We start from the raw sequence: 19,904 nt of genomic DNA on the forward strand, positions 1-19,904 counted from the left end.
CAGGGTGATGCTGAGACTCTCCCAATTCTGCGCGAGGGAGGGCACCTTGATCAGCAGGTTGTCAAGGTAAGGGAGCACGGACACCCCCTGAGAGGGGGGGCGAGACCTGGAAAAAAAACGATCCCGGGAAAAATAATCAAATTCTATCCGATAACCCTGGGAAACGACCTCCCGAACCAAAACATCCTGCACCTGCGCTAACCAAGTGTCCCGAAAGAGGGACAGACGACCGCCCACCCAGTGGAAGTCCTGGATGGGGGCGCCCCTTCAGACACTGGGAGGTTTGCAGTTACCAGACTTTGAATGAAAGCGGGCCCAAACGGGCACCTGATTTCCGAGGAGGATTTGAGTCTTGAAGGAAGGGGCTTTCCTGGGAGGCCGCCGGCTTGTCCGATGTCCCGTTGTAAAAGACCAAAAGGGACAACAAGAAGACTTCCTGCGCCAATGGGTGCAACGTGCCCGATTTTGGGGCAACAAGGAGCTCTTGCCCCAGGTAGCCTCAGAAATAATCTCGTCTAATCATTTACCGAAGAGATGGGAACCCAGAAAGGGCAGCTGCGTAAGAGAGTGCTTAGAAGCGGCGTTGGTATTCCAAGCCTTGAGCCACATGGAGAGCCACAAGGTTGCCGAAGGCATAGGCCGCACAGCAGGCAGACTCTAGAGACGCTGAACAAAGGTATTCTCCAGCACTGGAGAGTTGCTGCGCTAGGTCAGCAAGGTTGCCTGGGAAAGTACCAGAAAGGATACCCTGGTGCAGTTGAGAAGTCCAAACAGAGAGAGCCTTGGACACCCAAGTAGAAGTGAAAGCCGGCAACAGAGCCGAACCGGCTGCCTTGTACGCAAACTTGGCCAAATTTTCAATGTGCTTGTCAGAGGGGTCCTTGAAGGAGGCTGCATCTGCCAGTGGAAGTGTAGTAGAATTAGACAACCGCGACACAGGAGGATCCACCGTAGGTCCATTTGGCAATCAGATCCTTGGAAGGGGGAAGAAAAAGAAGTTTCTTGGCCACTTGAAAGTGTTTTTCCGGGTGTTTCCACGCCGCATCCAGTAGCTCGTCGAATTCAGTGTGAGTACTGAAGACCTAGGACTCTAGGAGACCGGCCGCGATGATGATGGGAAGCTGAGGAGGGGAGAGAGAGCGGGAGCGGCAGTGAGAGGACACTGCCCTAACCGAGGATTCAGGGGAAGAATCCACGGAGATGTTCTTAGGACGCTTGCGGAAGCACGCTGACATGAAAGACACAAGTCAGTCATACAATTCAGACAGACAAGGAGTGAGCTCACACCAGATTCCTGTGTCCTGAAATGGAGATCCTAGGAGAAGGCAGCTGGAGCCAGACAGCAGTACTCAGCCGGGCAAAGCGAGGAGGAGACCACCAAGCTGAGCAGGGAGGACAGGCCAAGACCCTCTAGGAGGTGAGATTGGCCTGGAGTGTGCACTGATAGGACAGAGAAGGTGGGGGAGAAGTAACATGACCCCTGCAGTACACGCTACTCCAGGACAGGCCGAAGCCCTGACCCCTGGTGCGCACGCTACATGGCCATAGGCTGTGTGCACTGAAAAGGCAGAGCGCCCGTACCTCCGGAACGTGCGCCAAGCGGTGGGCGGGGTTATGAGGGAAAGCAGGGCCAAAACCATGCTCTAAAACTGTCTGCGGCCCTGCTCCTGAAAGTGCCAATGTGCTGTGAGAGGGTTGCGGAATGTCCACATGATGGTGCCGGCAGGAACATAAGGTGAGGGACAGAGAGCCCCCACCCCCAGTCAAAAAAAAAAAACAACCCCCACCAAGAATAAAGATGTCCCCCCCCCCCCCCCCCCCCAAAATCCTAGGGATCCCCAGCAACAGAAGGAAGGGGAGAAGGGAGGGGGGATTTGTGGCAGGCTGCCATAGCAGGGTGAGCAGGGGCAAGAGGGGGACCCGGACCCAGGGTACACCACCTACCACTGGCCGTTGGCGAGAAGGGGTTAACGGCCCATACTCTATGCACCATGCCCCTTCATCGCAAGGGGGGGGATCAGGCAGCGCCACGCTCCTTTCGCCCCAACCTAAAGAAAATAAAAAAAGTAATAAGACCAAAACTGATTAGCTCAGAGCCAAGGGGTGGGTAGGAGCCGGGAGGAGCCAAACTCCTTTTGTTTTTGCCTAGTGTCAGCCTCATAGTGGCAAGCATCATATACTCATGGTTCCTGTGTTCCCCAATGAAGCGATCGAGAAATATAAATGAGTTGTCGGTCATTGCTGGACATAAAAGAAGGTAGAGTATCCTAAAGCAGTCCAGGGGGAGGGAACAAAAATGTAACAAAGTCAGTCATGTAAACCACTGCTGCCCTCAGAACTTTGCAACCAGGAAAAGCAATCAAAATGCCAAAGTGTACCCACTACAGAAGTGAGTAGTAGGTAGCTGCCTTGCACACCTGTAAAGCATAGGCCCAATAGTGACAAATCATATTATGTATATACTAGCTTACTTTGGTGTTTGTCATAAGGACAGGGTTAACTAATCCTTTCCTTTCATCAAAACTGGTACTGAGATTTATATTTTGTGTACACAAGCTGCCTTACCTCCCCTTCCACCAGGGACCTGATGGTTCGGGCATATGTCTCTACGCGGTCGTCTCGAAGTTCAACGGCATTAGGCTGATTCACGCGCATGCCAATTGGCCCTGCAATCTTTTCAATGGTGCTTGTAAGGTCCTTGGCTTGAGCAAAGGCACGTTTGGGATATATTACTACCCAATAATGCAGGGCAACCTAGAAAAGAACAGAAAACCATTCATAAAACAAACCATGCTTATAATTTACTTAGATGCATTCACATCATGATTTTGCTATACGGTTGCCGTATACATTTTCTATACCGTATACATTGATCTACCATACACAAACATACACAACTAGATGTATGCAGTTGTGTAAGTTTTTGTACTGGTATGTAGGGATCAACCAATTACTTGATTGGCTGATATTATCGGCCGATATTCACGATTTTGAAAGTTATCGGCATCTAACCTGCCGATAAGGCCAATAATGCGTCCAGCGCTGTTCCGCACGGCAAAACAAGACGCACGAATCGCTGGACTTCAGTCCTGGCCCTAAAGCAGTGGCAGATCCAAGGGGGATGGGGGCGGCAATGGGCAATTGCCCCCCGAGATTGTTGCCCCTCCCTGACAGCATGGAGCTGTGAGTGGGAGCTGTCAGCTGTCCCACTCCACCACTCCCTCACCTTTCCTACCATCCACGGCAGGCAAGCGCAATGACATCACATCATCGCGCCGGCACCCGGAGATCACGTCCCCGCAGCTGTCACTCACACTGCAAGAACGGAGCAGCGTGTGAGAAAGGTGACCACTGCTCGGGCACGGTATGGCCGGGCAAATTATAAGTGAGGGGGGCAAATTATAAGTGAGGGGCACGTCAGGGGGGCATTATATATGAGGAACACAGGACATGGGCCATTATACGTTGGGGTCACAGGACAGGGAGTATTATATATGACGGGCACATGACAGGGGTGCATTATATGTGGGGGCACATGACAGCCCCCCCGTCATGTGACCATATAATACGCGGAATATCAGTATAAGTTATCGGCTATCGGCCTGAAAGTTCACAGGTTATCGGTATCGGCTCTAAAAAATCAATATTGGTCAATCCCTATTGGTATGGTTTTGTGCTTTTTTTTTTCTATGCACAAAATCGTGGTGAACAATGGTTTTGAGCACGGTTCTGTGCTGTATATATTTTTATTTTTTTACCTTACTCCACAGCCACCCAGGACTCCTGCAATGCAGTAGTAGGACTACTACTACTACTACTCCCATCATAGAACAGACTCTTTTCCATGCCGCGGGCGGCTGTGGTGACTGCAGTAGCACTTGTACTACTACTCCCATCATGCAGCAGAGTCTGAGTAGTGGACAGGGGCTAAGAGACTCGCTGCGATCCTAACTTATAAACCAGGGATGAGGGTGGAATGCCGCGTGGCACTCTGCTCCCCAGCAAAGAATATGATAACTCTGCACTTTAAATTCATATTTCCCGCCAGGATCCCTGAATGCCCAGCATCGGCCATTTATAGCTCTTGGCGGGGAATTTGAAATTACAGTGATGTTCATTCATAAAAGCCTGGAAATGTAGTGCAATGCAGCCTGCTTTCCTGACATGAGTGGTCACTCCTACTACTACTCCCATCATGGAACTGACTCCTTCCCCCCCCCCCCCACATAAAAATTGGAATCATCTACCCACCCTCCTTTTTTTTTTTTACAAACGAAATAAACATAATTTTAATAAATAGCATAAAAACGAAAATTGGCAATTGGTCAATATCACAACCCAGAACAAATTGAATAAAAGTGATCGAAAGTCAACACTATACATAAGAGGTACCAGTAAAAACTACAGCTAATGATGTAAAAAAATGAAAAACATTGCACTGGTTGTTCCTATTTAATTTTTTAAAGATTTTGTTTTGCAATTTAATTAAATTTAATTTATTTAAGCTTTACAATTTAATTAAAAAACACCACCCATGGTGGAACATATACTACAGACTCCGTAGGTCTCAGAGACCAGCTCCAGCGCAGTGACAGAAATAAAGAGAATGCATAAAATTGCGCCAGTAAAACATCTGAGACACAACCGGACGAAGCCCAAAACATACAGACACACTCAGGCACACATCCAGGTAACCTCAACGCCCCCAACCCAGCCCCGTTCCGTAAAGAACAGCAGCACACTTATAAAACATATTGGGATAGACTAGCCAGGGGGTCCGCCGACACATCCAGCAGAAGCCAGGGGGTCCATACCTTGTCAAATTTCTTAGGTCACTGACGACTCACATATAGAGCTTGGTATAACGGGACATATTTGTTAACCAAAGTAAACCAACAAGACAGTGGCGGAGGGGAAGTGTCCTTCCAGGTCATTACTACCACTTTACGGGCACAGAACAGCAAGAAGCGACTCAGTAGGCGTCTATGCGAATTAGAAACCACCTCATTAATGACTCCAAGTAGGCATACAACAGGGGTAAGTAAGAAAGGGAAGTCTAGATTGTCAGCCCAAAACCCCATCACCTCCCTCCAGAAGAGAGCAATGAAGGGACACTCCCACACAACATGCAAAAAGGTACCGATTTCGGAAGAAAAGGGAAACACAGATCAGACGAGGAAACACCAATGCGTTTCAACTTAGCAGGGGTATAATACAATCTCAAAACATATCTAGATTGGATCAGCATATCTCTATTACTGACTACGGTGGAATAATAAGAGCCTTCAACCTCCTTCCACTGACAAATCTGGGAAATCAGCCACCAATTTATGAAAGGCTAGTGAGAAAGGGCTAGGCCCCAGTGTCTGGAGGAGAGCATAGGCCTGAGTTAGGGGTTTACAAAGATCCGTAGTGCCCAGGAGAAGCTCCACCTCAGAAAACACAGGAGTAAACGTCAGGGAGACAAACTGCACCTGAACCACATGCCTAAGATGAAGATACCTGTAAAAGGCATTTCCAGGGATGCTATAACGTTCCTTCATGTTCGAGAAGGGTAAGAAAACCTGATCCTCCCCAAGCAAGTGGATCACAAATTTGACACCATGAGAACCCCAGAAACTGGCCTACTGTAACCCATGTAGGTGAGATAAATGTACATTCCCCCACAAGGGTGCCCTAGGAGTTATCAGAGGCTGCGGAAATTCCCTCGACACCATGGGCCATACTTTAGCTATAGTTTGAAGGGGAATAGGAAAGGAAAAGAGTGTGACCTGTAAAGAGTATTAGTAAGAGCTTCATAGGAACCCATAATCTCTCCAGCCAAGGCAGTCGCCGAATTGGAAAGATCCAGATCGATCCACCACGCTGCATAGATCAATTGGGAGGCAAACAAATAGTTACAGACATCAGGAACAATCAGGAACAACTAAGCCGCCATGCCGCTTAGGAGCCTGGGGAGAGCCAGACCAAGTCTGGGAAGTTTTCCCTGCCAGTAGAGGGATCCCAGAGCACCACATAGTGTACTAAAATATTTCCTAGGGGGGATCATGGGAGCTAAATGAAAAAGATAAAGAAATTTAGAGAGATAAATCATTTTAAAAATATTGATCCTGCCAGCTAGGGAGAGAGGGAGTGAGGACAAGGCAGACAGCCGTTCCACAGTTGAGCGTAAAAGCGGCTCCAAGTTCAGGGAGAGATAGTCTGTCAGGGACGCTGTAACCTCCTCCCCAAATATCTAAAACGGGAAACCAATTGCACCCCTGCTGGAAGAGAGGAGGGGAACCCCAGACGAAAGTGCCATTGGGGAGGACTTAGCCCAGTTGACCTGCAAGTCCGAAGTCGAACTAAACTGGTCAAGTAGATCAATAAGAGACAGGAGAGAACCCCCAGCATACGCTAAGGGAAACCTTTTCTACAATAGACCCCCTGGGAATACCACAGATAGTAGGGTCCCTGTGTATGGCTGCCGCCAAAGGCTCCATCGCCAGCGCAAAAAGAAAGGGAGATAGTGGGCACCACCGTCTCGTCCCACGACCCAGAAGAAAAGGGAACAGAAACATCCAAGTTAGTTCGAATATGGGCCTTAGGACTATCATATGGCAAGCAAACCCAAGCAAAGAATCGGGGACCAAACCCAAACGCAACTAGCACCTCCCACAGATAAGGTTACAACACTGAGTCAAAGGCTTTGTAAATATGCAGACTAACAACCACACCAGTAGGAAAGCCCTCCCCTACTGCTGCTATATTGAGTTGCAGGCGCTTCACGTTTACATCAGTGGCCCTACCCGGCATAAACCCAGTTTGGTCAGGATGAATGATAGCATTACTGACCCCATATAGATGAGTAGCCAGCAATCAAGCCAAGCCATCTTTAAATCAACAATTAAAAGGGAAATAGATCTATAAGAATCAGGCAGCAGCGGATCCTTTCCAGGCTTAGGGAGCACTACAATCGGCGCCTCCCCTCATAGAGTCCGGAAGAGCATCAGCAGCGGCTATCGAAACAATTTAAGGACATAGGGGCCAGTCGCTCCTCATTCATCCCATACCAATCGTATATCATCCCATCTAAACGGGGGTCTTCCCATGAGGAAGATCACATATGGCCTGTTCCACCTCTTCAACTGTAAAGGGGGCATCTAACGCCTCCACCTGAGCGCGACTAAGCTTGTTAAGGGATAAGTTATGTAAAAAGAACAAAATTTCCCTGACAGGGCATAGAAGGGGCAGCATACAAAGAGGAGTAAAAGTCCCTAAAGACAGAGTTAATCATCTGGGGGTCAACCACCACAGCACCATCGCTGCACTTAATACAAGTGATAGAAGCAGCAGGGCGACAAGCCCTCGCTAAATACGCTAACAGTTTTACCATTCTTATCTCTGAATTCAAACAAGGAATTCAAACAACTTTATCCGCTAACTGCAACTGGACCCTATCTTTCTGAACGACCAACAGAGATCTCTGAGATTTAGCCCCAACCCTCTCATTCTCAGGGGATGGGTTCCTAACATTATCTGCCTCCAGAATACTCACCTCCTGCGACAGCCTGCCCTCCATAGCCGACCTAACTTTCCTCTGGCCCGCAAAACCCGCTATAAAGGCACCTCTAAACGTGGCTTTGTATTCATCCCATTGAATAAGCGGTCAGGATGAGAAGCATTATTCTCCCAATACTCAGTTTGGCTAGGAAGGGACGAGGAGGTACAGGGTCATTCACTTCCACCTTCTCAGTGAGGCCCACTAAGCATATGTTGTTGTGTCTCCATGTCATCCAGAACTCCCGTAACCTGATGCTGCAGGGAATCAACCCGCTCTGGCAGAGGGTGTAAAGTATCTTCCACCGCAGAGACCCTACGCTCCAATTCCTCAGTGCACTCATGTATCTTTTGAGTCTCATGTCGGAAAATAACAAATTCCTGCAGCAGTTCATCAACTTTAGTCACCATAACAGATTGGCAGGAGGTAATGGCAGTCAAGAGTTCCGAGAACCGATGGTCCATAGCTGTAGCATCACAGACAGGCCTATCAGGGGACTGATGCTGCTGGGGAGTCGGAGACCCTTCAAACAGTGACAGAGACGGATCATGAGAATCCCCCCCAGGACGATCTTTAGGTCTAGAAAACTGGCTCAGCGCCTTCGCCGCCTGTACAGATATTTTGATAGCAAACGGGGTCAGAGCACCAGAATCTCGATGAGAAGGGCTACGTGAACAGGTGGACCCATCATCAGAGGAGGCATCCTCATCAGAGGTCTGCCGCAAGGCTTCAGCATACTGTTTGGATTTCTTACTCCAGTGACTACCACGGGGGCCACACACAGAGCAGGCAGAAAGGCACCAGAAACAAAATCCAATGAGTGCAGGTCCCCTCTATAAAGAGGTCAGGCCGGAAGCACCACAAGTCACAGCAGTCCAGGGCCAAAGAGAGAGCAGGTACAAAGGCACTAGGTAGATAGATCAGGCCGGAGGGGGACCCCAGCTGATGAGGCAGTCCACAGAAGACAGCGGAAACACCACAAGTCCCAGCAAACCAGGGCCACACAGAGAGCAGGTAGAGAGGAACTAGGTTGATATTGCAGGCAGGAGCTGGCACTCCAGGAAAAGAGGCCGTCCACAGGAGATTGCAGAAGCACCGCAAGTCCCAGCAGGCCAGGGCCTCATAGAGAGCAAGCAGAGAGGCTCTAGGTGTATATGGCCAAGAGTAGGGGCTCAACAGATGGCCAGGCAGTCCACATAAAGCAGAAAGAGCACCACAAGTCCCAGCAAAATCAGGGCCCACAGAGAACAGGTAGAAAGTCACCATGCAGGCAATGAGGGGTATTGTAGGGAGTAGGCAGTCCCCAGAGGCCAGTGCAGGCACCACAAGTCCCAGCAAGCACTCATCCAGGGCCCAGATGTACTAACTCAGCAACAGATAGCAGCCAGGAGCACAGAAAGGTATCAGGCTCCAGCCCGGTCTCACAGCGTGATGTCAGCAGCTGCACTTTCCCTCTGGCGGGAGCTGCTTTGGCATCAGGAAAGAAGGCCCCACCCACGAAGGCCGAAGATGGCACCCTGTCTTCAGGATGGCTGAGGGTCCAGAAGGGTAGAAGATCCAGGGAGGCCCCCCCCAAATCTCACCACCAGGCCACAGAGGATCACCCGCTCCAGCCTGCACCGGCTCCAGACCTCCGCCTCACTCCTCCGTCCAGCGCTGCAGGCCATAGTCACCGGAAGCCACCCGCGCCACCGGAGCAGGATCACCAGCAGCACCCAGTTCTCCAGCAGCGACAGGGTAAGATTTCGGGGGTATAAAATAGCAGGGCAGCAGGAGCTCCTAGAGTGCACGTCCGCTCACTCCAGCATCCAGGCCATGCCCCCTGGTTGTTCCTATTTAAAACAAATTTGTCAGGCCCTGATCGAATAGTGGAAATATAATAAATAATATCATTAAAAAAAAATAATAGATGAAAAACTTAACCCACTGTTTATTATATACTATAAGCATTTTTTGCCTGCTAGTCATATATAAACTAGAAAAGGAAACAGAAAAGTCTTTGCCAACATAGTGAAGCTTAGTTTCACAGCCATCCATAAACAAGTAAATTGTTACTGCCTTGTGCAAGGGATCAAAGGTGACAACAGAGATACAATGGGGAGAGTACAGGTAAGGCACCATGCTGCAAAAAAAACCTTACATAAAAACTTCATGAGCAGAGTACATGTCAAATCTCTCTGTGATCGGCCCTTGTGATGAGCATACACAGTATATTTTAAGCTCTAACTACACTGTAAAAAATACATTAATTGGTTGAACTTCATTGACGTATGTCTTTTTTCAACCATACTAACTATGTAACAATCTAATAATTTTGTACAAGTCTCAAGGGTGTGTTCTTGTAAACACCAGCTGACCTATGAACTGTGTTAAGACACAAAAATAGTTACAAAGTAAACTTAAAAAAGTAGATTTTTTTTATACTTACTATAAAATCTCTTTCTCGGAGGATCCATTGGGGGACACAGGAGGCTGCCATTAGGCATTAACATTTCTCGGAGGATCCTTTATAGGACATAGCACCCACCCGATGCTGTATCCCCCCCAATGGATCCTCAGAGAAAGAGATTTTACAGTATAAAAAAATCTACTTTTCTCATTCGGCTCCATTAGGGGACACAGGAACCGTGGGACGTACCAAAGCAGTCCCCGGGGTGGGAAAGCAGAACACAGCCAGAGAGAAATCAGGCGGAGGACAACGCCACCGCTGCCTGCAACACTTTATGGCCAAACCCGGTATCAGCAGAAACGGAAGTGTGCACCTAGTAGAACTTGGTAAACGTGTGCATGGACGACCACGTGGCGCCTTACACACCTGCAGGTCCAAAGCCCTGTTGTGGACCGCCCAGGAGGCCCCATCGGAGTTGGTGGAATGTGTCATAACCCGGAAAGGTGGAGCTTTCCCTTTAGAACCATAGGCCTCCGAAATGGCAGACCGGATCCACTGGGAGATGGTCGCCCTAGAAGCTGGAAAGCCTTTGCCCTGGCCTTCTGGAAGGACAAACAGCGAATCAAAGTGTCGAAAGGAAGAGGTGGCTGAGAGATAGACTCGCAGAGCCCTGACCACATCCAATTTGTGGAGAGAGCATTTCTTAGGGTGAGACAGGGCCAGGCAGAAGGAAGGACGATATTTCATTCAGATGGAAAGAGGATACCCCCGTTCGGCAAAAAGGACAGCACCGGGCAAAGCACAGCCATGTCCTGATGAAGGACAAGAAAGGGAGGGCGGCAGGATAGAGACGCCATTTCAGACACCTGCCGGATGGAGGTAACAGCGATGAGAAAGAACACTCCTACCAAGAAAGGAAGCGGAGGGGCTCAAATGGGTGCACTGTAAGATGCTGAGTACCAGATTCAGGTCCAAGGGCAGAGTAGAAGAGCTGTATGGAGGAGCCTCGTGAGCCATACCCTGAAGGAAGGTGCGAACTTGATGGTCGGATGCCAGGGGGAAAGCAGGTTTGTCAAGAAAAAAAACAATGGGAGACAGGGACCGGGCCTCACACCAACGAACGTAGGCACACCAGGTATGATGATAAATCCTGGCAGAGGACGGCTTACACCTCCAAAGCATGGTGCGAATGACTTGGACCGAGAAATGTCGAGCCCCCAGCACCGCGGTATCAACCACCACATCAACAAACGCAGCGGCAGTGAATTGGGGTGGCAGAGAGGACCTTGAAAGAGATGGTCATGCCAATCTGGAAGCCGCATGGGAACGTCCGCCAAGAGGTGAATTACGTCGGCGAACCAAGGGCGCCGGGGCCAGTCCGGAGCCACAAGAATTGCAGAGACACCTTCTGCCTTGAGCTTCCTCACTAACCTGGGCAGGAGGGGGAGCGGAGGGAAGAGGTAAACTGCGCCCAAGGAATGACAAACGCATCCACGGCTAGAGCCAGAGGATTGTGGGACTTGGCTACGAATGCGGGAACCTGCCGGTTTAGGCGGGACGCAAATTTCTGTAAACACCTCCGGGTGGAGAGACCACTCTCCGGGGTCAGGTGAGGAGCGACTCAGAAAGTCCGCCTCCCAACTGTCCATCCCCGGAATGTGGATCGCCGAGATGGAGGGAACCTGATGTTCCGCCCAGACCAGAATCCTTGTCACCTCCGCAATTGCCGAGAGGCTGCGAGTGCCCCCCGGCGATTGATATAAGCCACTGCCGTGGCGTTGTCTGTCTGAGCACACTTGGGACGACTGATGTGGAAAAGGACTTAGGAGTCTTAGTTAATAGTAAATTTAGCTATAGTGACCAGTGTCGGGCAGCTGCTGCCAAGGAAAATAAAATCATGGGGTGCATCAATAGGGGCATTGATGCCCACGACAAGGAAATAATTCTACCGCTATACAAATCACTAGTCAGACCACACATAGAATACTGTGTACATTACTGGGCACCAGTGTACAAGAAAGATATAGTGGAGCTGGAGAGGGTTCAAAGATGGGAGGACTACAGTGCCCAGAAAGATTATCTTTAGGATTATTTAGTTTAGAAAAAGAAGGCTTAGGGGAGACCTAATAACTATGTATAAATATATCAGGGGGCAGTACAGAAATCTCTCCCATGATCTATTTATACCCAGGACTGTATCTATAACAAGGGGCATCCTCTACGTCCTGAGGAAAGAAGGTTTCTACACCAGCACAGACAGGGGTTCTTTATTGTAAGAGCAGTGAGACTGTGGAATTCTCTTCCGGAGGAGGTGGTCATGGTGAACTCTGTAAAAGAGTTCAAAAGGGGTCTGGATGCAGTTTTGGAGAATAATAGCATTGCTGGTTATGTATACTAGATTTATAGGGATAGAAACTGATCCAGGGATTTATTCTGACTGCCATATTTGGATTGGGGAAGGAATTTTTACCTCTAGTATGAGTTTTTTTTTTTTGCCTTCATCTGGATAAACTCAGTAGGGACTCATTAGGGTTATAGGTTGAACTTGATGGACTCAACCTTATAAACTATGTAACTCGATTCAGCGACCACTGAGTAACGGCTCCCAGTGGAGGAGACAAAGAAAGATGTCCCGAAGTTTCAGGACGTTGATGAGGAGACTGGCTTCCTGAGGTGAAAACCCCCCCTCCAGTCGAGGAGACTCGCAGCGGGAGAAATGAACGTCCCTCCCGGAGGAGTGGAGCCACCAAAGGAGAGACTGACAAGCTGTGAAGGGCAGACAGTGGAGGGACAGTGGACATTTGGCCCACTGGACAGGGCAACATCGGAACTGGGCAAAGGGAATGGCTTCCATGGCCGCGAGTGCCCTGCCCTTCCATGAAAGAATGGATGGTCACCGGTTCCGGGCGGTGCAAAAGGCGAATCCTGGACAGCAGAGCACTCCGCTTGTCAGGTGAAAGCAGAACTTGAGCCATTGCGGTGTCAAAACGAAGCAACAGAAAAAACAGAGACTGAGAGGGAGAGAGGATGGATTTCTCCCGATTGATGACTCAGCCGAAACTGGTCAGGGTCTGAAGTGTGATGTTGAGACTCTCTTGGTTTTGGGCCAAGGACAGAGCCTTGATCAACAGGCTGTCCAGATAAGGGAGCACTGACACTCCCTGAGAGCGGAGGATACCGATCACCACCGCTAAGACGTTGGGGAAGACCCTGGGGGACAGTGGTAGAGGGGCAGAGCCACAAACTGAAAATGGCCTGCAGGGACGGCAAACCGGAGGAACCGTTGGTGGGCCGGAAAAATAAGGATGTGGAGGCAAGCACTCCGGATGTCCACTGTAGACAGAAATTCACCCTGGTCCATGGACGCAACAACAGAACGGAGAGATTCCATTCGGAAATGCCGCAGGCGCAAGTGCCGATTGAGGAGCTTCAAATCGAGAATCAGACAGACCGTTCCCCTTTTTTTTTGGAACAACGAACAGATTTGAATAACAGACCCAAAAAACTTTCCTGGGGCGGAACTGGCACAATGACTCCCTGTGCAAGGAGGGTGTGGAACGCAGACTGAAAAGCCACAGCCAAGGCATGAGAGCAGGGAGGACGGGACTGGAAAAAACGATCCCGGGGTAAAGAACCAAACTCAATTCGGTAGCCATGTGAAACGACGTCCTGAACCCAGAAATCCTGGACCTGTGCCAACCAAACATCCCGAAAGAGGGACAGGTGACCACGCACCCGAGAGGAAGACTCGGGTGGGGGCGCCCCTTCAGGCGGAGGGAGGTTTGCGGGTACCTGGCTTGGCAAAATAGCATCCAGACCAGCTGTCCTGCTTCAAGGAGAGACACAAAGCCTTCCGAGACTGCAAAGCCGCTGGTTTGTCCTGGCGGCCCGAGGCAAAGGATCGAAAGGGCCAAAACGAAAAGGAATTGCGGCGAGAATCGGTGTGACGCACCTTATTTTGAGGGAGCAGAGAGCTCTTTCCGACTGTAGCCTCAGAAATGATTTCATCCAGGCGTTTGCCAAAAAGATGGCCGCCAGTAAAGGGCATCTCAATGATAGATTTCTTGGAGGCCAAATCAGCATTCATGGCCTTCAACCACATAGAGCCACCAAGTTGCCAGAAGCAAAGGCCGTACAACGTGAAGTCTCCAGAGACGCAAAGCATAGATAATCACCGTCGTTGGAGACCTGGAGGGCTAGGTTGGCCAGATCATTAGGAGGAGCCCCGGATAAAATGCCTTGGTGAAGTTAGGAAGCCCAGGCTGACAACGCCTGGGATACCCAAGTTGAAGCGAATGCCCGAAGCAAAGATGAACCTGCTGCTTCAAATGCAAATTTTGCCACATTCTCAATCCGCTTTTCCACGGGGTCCTTGAAGGAAGCCGCATCAGCCAGAGGATGAGTGGTGGACTTGGAAAGGCGAGAGACTGGAGGGTTCTGGGCTAATGGAAACATAGCCCGCAGCCGTTTTGACCCCTGGAAGCATTTTTCAGGATGTTTCCAGGCTGCTTCCAGCAGGTCATCAAACTCTGCATGAGTGCTGAAGACCTTGGGAGAGTGGCAGTGCGGTGAAAGCTACCTGCCAGCGCTAGGTATGTGCCCTGGGTCCAGGAGGGGCAGACTTCTTTTTTTATTAATGCCTAGTGTCAGCCTCCTAGTGGCAGCAAGATATACCCACGGTTCCTGTGTCCCCCAATGGAGCCGAACGAGAAAACACATGTTTAAGAACCATATCAAATGTTCTGCACTTATTCAATAATATTTTGAGGAATGATAAGGCAGGGGGCTTTAATATTTACTCTCCCACTATGTCTGGGCTGTCACAATTTAAATAAAAACCTTGTCTTACCTCCTGCGCTGCCCCAGGGCCACTGGTATAGCTCCCCGGCCCTCCGGTGCTGACTTTTTTCTGCTTCTGGGGCCCAACACGTCACACTGCAGGACTTCACTGTAGCCAGCAACCAGCAATTAGATGAACTGCAGTGTGACGTGTCGGGCCCCAGAAGCAGGAAGAAGACCGCACCAGAGGACAGGAGAGTGAAACCAACAGAGGTGTGGGAAAGTCAGATTTCATTGATTATGCTGCTCTGTTCACACTGCAGCACAATTCCGCCGGCAGCATGGACGTTCACTCAAAAACATACAGGTTTAATAGAAACGACGCTTAAATCCCCCAATCATTGCAAGAGAGACACTCTACAGGATGTTTATGAAGCCTGTCTCATGCAGCAAGGTGGGGAGAGACACTCTCTGAACACCAAGACCCCAACCGATCAAAACTTTTGACACGTCTCTGTAACTATGCTAAAGTTTTGTGGACTCTTGTGTAGTCCTTTTGCAATTTCCCGAGTTTCTGGCTCCTTCAACTCATGTTTTTTTTTTTTAATCCATGAGGGAAGAATAAACTTTTTTTTTTTATACAACATACTGATGTTCTTCTGTCTGACAATATATTTTGGCAGTGCATAGAAAAACCACTAGCATGCCCTAATGTTATCTGATAGGGTTAAAGGGGTATTCCAGGCCAAAACTTTTTTTTATATATCAACTGGCTCCGGAAAGTTAAACAGATTTGTAAATTACTTCCATTAAAAAATCTTAATCCTTTCAATAGTTATTAGCTTCTGAAGTTTTCTGTCTAACTGCTCAATGATTATGTCACGTCCCGGGAGCTGTGCATGATGGGAGAATATCCCCATAGGAGCTGGACAGCTCCCGAGACGTGAGTCATCAGAAAGCAGTTAGACAGAAAACAGCAACTCAACTTCAGAAGCTAATAACTATTGCAAGGATTAAGATTTTTTAATCGAAGTAATTTACAAATCTGTTTAACTTTCCGGAGCCAGTTGATATATAAAAAAAAGTTTTGGCCTGGAATACCCCTTTAACTACTAGTATCAGACTTCTCTTTCATTCCAGCAGTTGTGGTGATAGTGCAACTGTGTAAGGGTCTATTCACAAAGCAGAATTTCCGCTTGCGGAATTCCGCCTCAAATTAAGGCCCATAGGCTTCTATGGGATTCCGCACTCTCATTCACACTTCTGAATTTCCACTTGCAGAATTCTGCTAGCGAAAATTTAGAAGCAGGAGTGCGGAATCCGATAGATTTCTATGGGCCTTAATTTGAGGCGGAATTCCGCAAGCAGAAATTCTGTCGTGTGAAGAGACCCTAACATCAAGGTATCTCAACTACTTAGGAAGCTTTACGTAGAAAGATGCAGAAAGGGGTTAATAAAGTGCCACACCATTAACATAATATTTTAACACCACAGTCCATTACACAAAAAAGAATAGGCAAACTTACAGTTGAAAGTGATGGCTCACGGGTGACTTCTCTGGACCAATTCAGGTCCTGTCCAGTTGGGAACGAATTATTCCTTAAGTTAATTTTCTCCAATGGTAGAATCCTTCCAGATGTCTGCACAAAACAGTAAACCAGGTAATTTAGTTAAGAAGAGCTCTTAATGTTGAAAATCTCAACTAAGGAAGCTAAAGTAACACAATATTTTTTCCCAATAGGCAGACTATATAATATGATGCCTAATAGGGGTTGGCTACTTTGTGGCAAAATTATTAAATGTACAGTAATATAAAAGTTAAGTCACATACTTACTAACAACTGAGCCTCACTCTGCCAACCTTCTCAGGACTGTGAACGGCAATCCCGTCAATATTATGGCTGAGCATCGAGAAGCACATGACCATGGAATCTCCCTCAGCGTCCTCCGCAGTGCCTGTATATGCCAATTGAGGACACCAAGTGACATGCATTCTCCACCATAAGGACAGGATTGAGTTTACAGTGAAGGATTCAACAAGTGGGTGTGGATTCTTATATCTGCAATACGGGCAGTGGGTTCAGCTGTTTGTGAGTATTTGAAGGTACTGCACTCACTTCATATATGGAGAGTGTTGGCTAGATACGAGTAGATAAACACTCACCGCTAATGACAGGCAGCAGCCCTAATAGAGGCACTGATTAATGCCGATCACGGTGTCTATTAAAATATACAAAGTATATTTTTTTTAACTAGTAAAATTATATAAATTGGGTTTTGTTTTTATCGCATTGACCTACAGAATGAAGAGATTGTGTAATTTTTACCATAAAGTGCACTGTGTAAATACAAAAGCTTTCAAATACTGCAAATACCTACCAAATGTATATCAGAGTCTATTTGTAAACCCCATCTTTGCAGCTCAACCTGTGAATCCTCACTACTCTGAATTCTTTTGATCAACTTTCCGAGGGATATGTAATGCTGTTTAGGACTCAGATGTATCTGTTGGGTCAGGTCCTAAAAACAGAAGAAATACATTGAGGACAGGAATGAGGAAGGAATCTTGTAAAGACCAAATTTAGTAAAGCTGTATTCCATCCATGCCTGCGCCTGCAACCCCAAGACAATACTTGACTACTGACTTGACAGCAGGTACATTCCATTACAATACCTATTACTACTACAGTGGTCCCTCAACATTCGATGGTAATTCGTTCCAAACGACCCATCGTTTGTCGAATCCATCGTATGTTGAGGGATCCGTGCAATGTAAAGTATAGGAAGTTACACTCACCTGTCCCCGCCTCTCCGGACCGCGTCCTCACCGCTCCCGATGCTGTCCCGCTGCTCCGTTGTCTTCTTCGGGATACTCCGGGCCTTGCTTTCTGGTGACGTTATTATGCTGCTGTTGCCGGCACGGCGTGCGCACTGACGTAATAACGACGCAGGAAAGCGAGGCCCGGACCCTGGAGAAGATACAGAAGACGCCGGAGGATCGCGAAGTGGACCCGGAACAGCGGGGATATGTAAGTGAACCTGTCCGGGATGCTTAAACTGCTATCCGACAGCAGCTTAAGCATTTTGCGCTGTCGGATAGCAGTTAATGCGATGGCCCCGACATATAAAAGCATCGTATGTCGATGCTGACATCGACATGCGATGGCCTCTGAGAGGCCATCGTATGTCGATTTTATCATATGTCGGGCCATCGCATGTCGGGGGGTTACTGTACTATATGCAGTTCAATGTATGTCAAAACCAATCTAAAAAGCACATCTAATTCCCAATTGGTTTTAATGTACTTGATCGTTAAAGGATTACTGTTACTCAAAAAATGATAACGTCATAAAGACACGTCAAAAGTTTTGATCAGATGAGGTGTCTCTGCTGAGATCCCCAGCAATCACTTGATATAGCTGTGAAAAGTGCACAGTTATTTAGTCAAATATGTATCCAGATAGCATAAGTATTGGGCGCTGAAGTTTTCCTGGAATTCTAAAAAGATATCCTGCCGCCAAAGCAGTACTGGATGTATGCTTCAGGTGCACAGCAGCAAGCTTCTTCAGGTGCACAGCAGCAAGCTTCAGCACAGAGACCTCGACCAATCAAAACTTTGACAATGTCTTTGCAACATGTCAAAAGTAACAGTAATGCTTTCATGTTTTTGTACATTACTGTACTAGTAACACTTTTGTAGCTTTAGAGATAGTGCTGCGATTTTTGCTTACAAGACTAAAGCTGGACATGCATATTAGATTAATATTAATCAGACACCCATGAAATGTTTAAGGTGGCCTCTCTACTCAAATGTCAGCAGGGACAGGGGTAGCACATGTTGTATTTCAACATGCCTAATCCTTTTGTTCTCGCTCAGGGAGTTTAGCCTCCACTAAGGTGCCCGGCAGAAGCATTCTCTTCTCCTTACATTCAAAATAAGGAGATTTTTTTGTACTCACCGTAAAATCTCTTCCTCGTAGACTTCAGTGGGGGACACAGATACTGATGGGTATATGCTTTTGCTAGGAAAAAAAAAAGTTGTCTCCTCCCTGGCAGGATATACCGGCCAACTGGAAGTGAGGGAATCAGTTTTGTTACAAAGCAGTAGGTAAAGCCAACAAAGAAACATGTCCGAAGGACCCTAGAAAAGGGCTACGAGAAAGAGATTTTACGGTGAGTATAAAAAAAATCTCCTTTTCTCGGTCGTTCTTCATTGGGGAACACCGATACTGATGGGACGTGCCAAAGAAGTCCCCTAGGGTGGGAATAACAACCACCAGAGAAAGGGAATCAGTCCAGAGACCGAACCCACTCGTCCATAAGGCCTGCAGACAAGACCACAGGCCAGAGACAACCGAGGCCCAGAAACAGAGCTCCCGGGAGATCCTCTGTCAATGGAGATGGACTAGGATGCCAAAGGAAGGGACCGTCCTCTGTAGAGACTCTAAACCTACTGTCCATATAGAGAGACAAGAAAAGGTCGACTAGGAAGCCAGATGGGCCAGAACCATCCCGAAAGGAGGATGGAAATCAAATCCAAGGAACACAGAACCAGACAGAGGGCTAGCCAGGCTGGAAAACAAAAATGGAAAAGGGCAAAACAAAAGAACCCCATCCAGAGTCAACCGATTCAAGAGAACAAGGTGGAAAAACACCAGGGAGAGCAGAATATGCCTGAACAGAAGGCGAGCACAGAAGGTGGAGACCAGAAAAACCACTGGAAAAAAAAAAGAGACGGACACAGGCTAGAAAGGCCTGGAACTGGAGGTTCCCGAGTCACCTGGAAGACGTACACGGAAGAATAAACGGCCATTAAAGGAGCGGAAGACCCTGAAAAGGAGAATCCCGGAACACCAGAGCGGCCGACATGGGAATTGGAGGTTCCTGAGTCTCCTGGAAGACTTACACCTGAAGGGCAAGTAAACCCAATGTCAACGAAATGCTCCGGGTGACCAACTTCCATGTCGAGATAAGAAGAAGTGCGGTACTGAAAGACCGCCCCACAAATGGGATCGCGGAGAAGTCAGTGCAGGATCGCTACACATGCCCGAGACCTCAACCATCACTAAGGCCCACAGAACCAGGAGGGCCGACCTAGATAAGAAGGCACGCCACAGCATGCTAGGATAGTGTCCAAGACAAGGAGACTAACCGGTCTTGGACCCCATCGCTCCGAGTGGACCAGAGCACTCCGAA

General features: G+C 48.3%; 1 protein-coding gene across 5 annotated transcripts in view; it reads right to left on the reverse strand.

The window, feature by feature from the left end:
* The window catches only part of PIWIL2 (piwi like RNA-mediated gene silencing 2), a 204,614-nt gene that overhangs the window by 54,688 nt on the left and 130,022 nt on the right, over window positions 1-19,904 (reverse strand). For all 5 annotated transcript variants that reach the window (XM_056571072.1, XM_056571068.1, XM_056571070.1 and 2 more), the window contains 3 exons: window positions 17,088-17,228; window positions 16,235-16,348; window positions 2,566-2,754 (listed from right to left, as the gene is read on the reverse strand). In XM_056571072.1, the coding sequence (XP_056427047.1) occupies window positions 2,566-2,754; window positions 16,235-16,348; window positions 17,088-17,228 (444 nt within the window). The remainder of the gene's footprint in view (window positions 1-2,565; window positions 2,755-16,234; window positions 16,349-17,087; window positions 17,229-19,904) is intronic.

This window comes from Hyla sarda, chromosome 4, assembly GCF_029499605.1.
Source record: "Hyla sarda isolate aHylSar1 chromosome 4, aHylSar1.hap1, whole genome shotgun sequence".
Lineage (NCBI taxonomy): Eukaryota > Metazoa > Chordata > Amphibia > Anura > Hylidae > Hyla > Hyla sarda.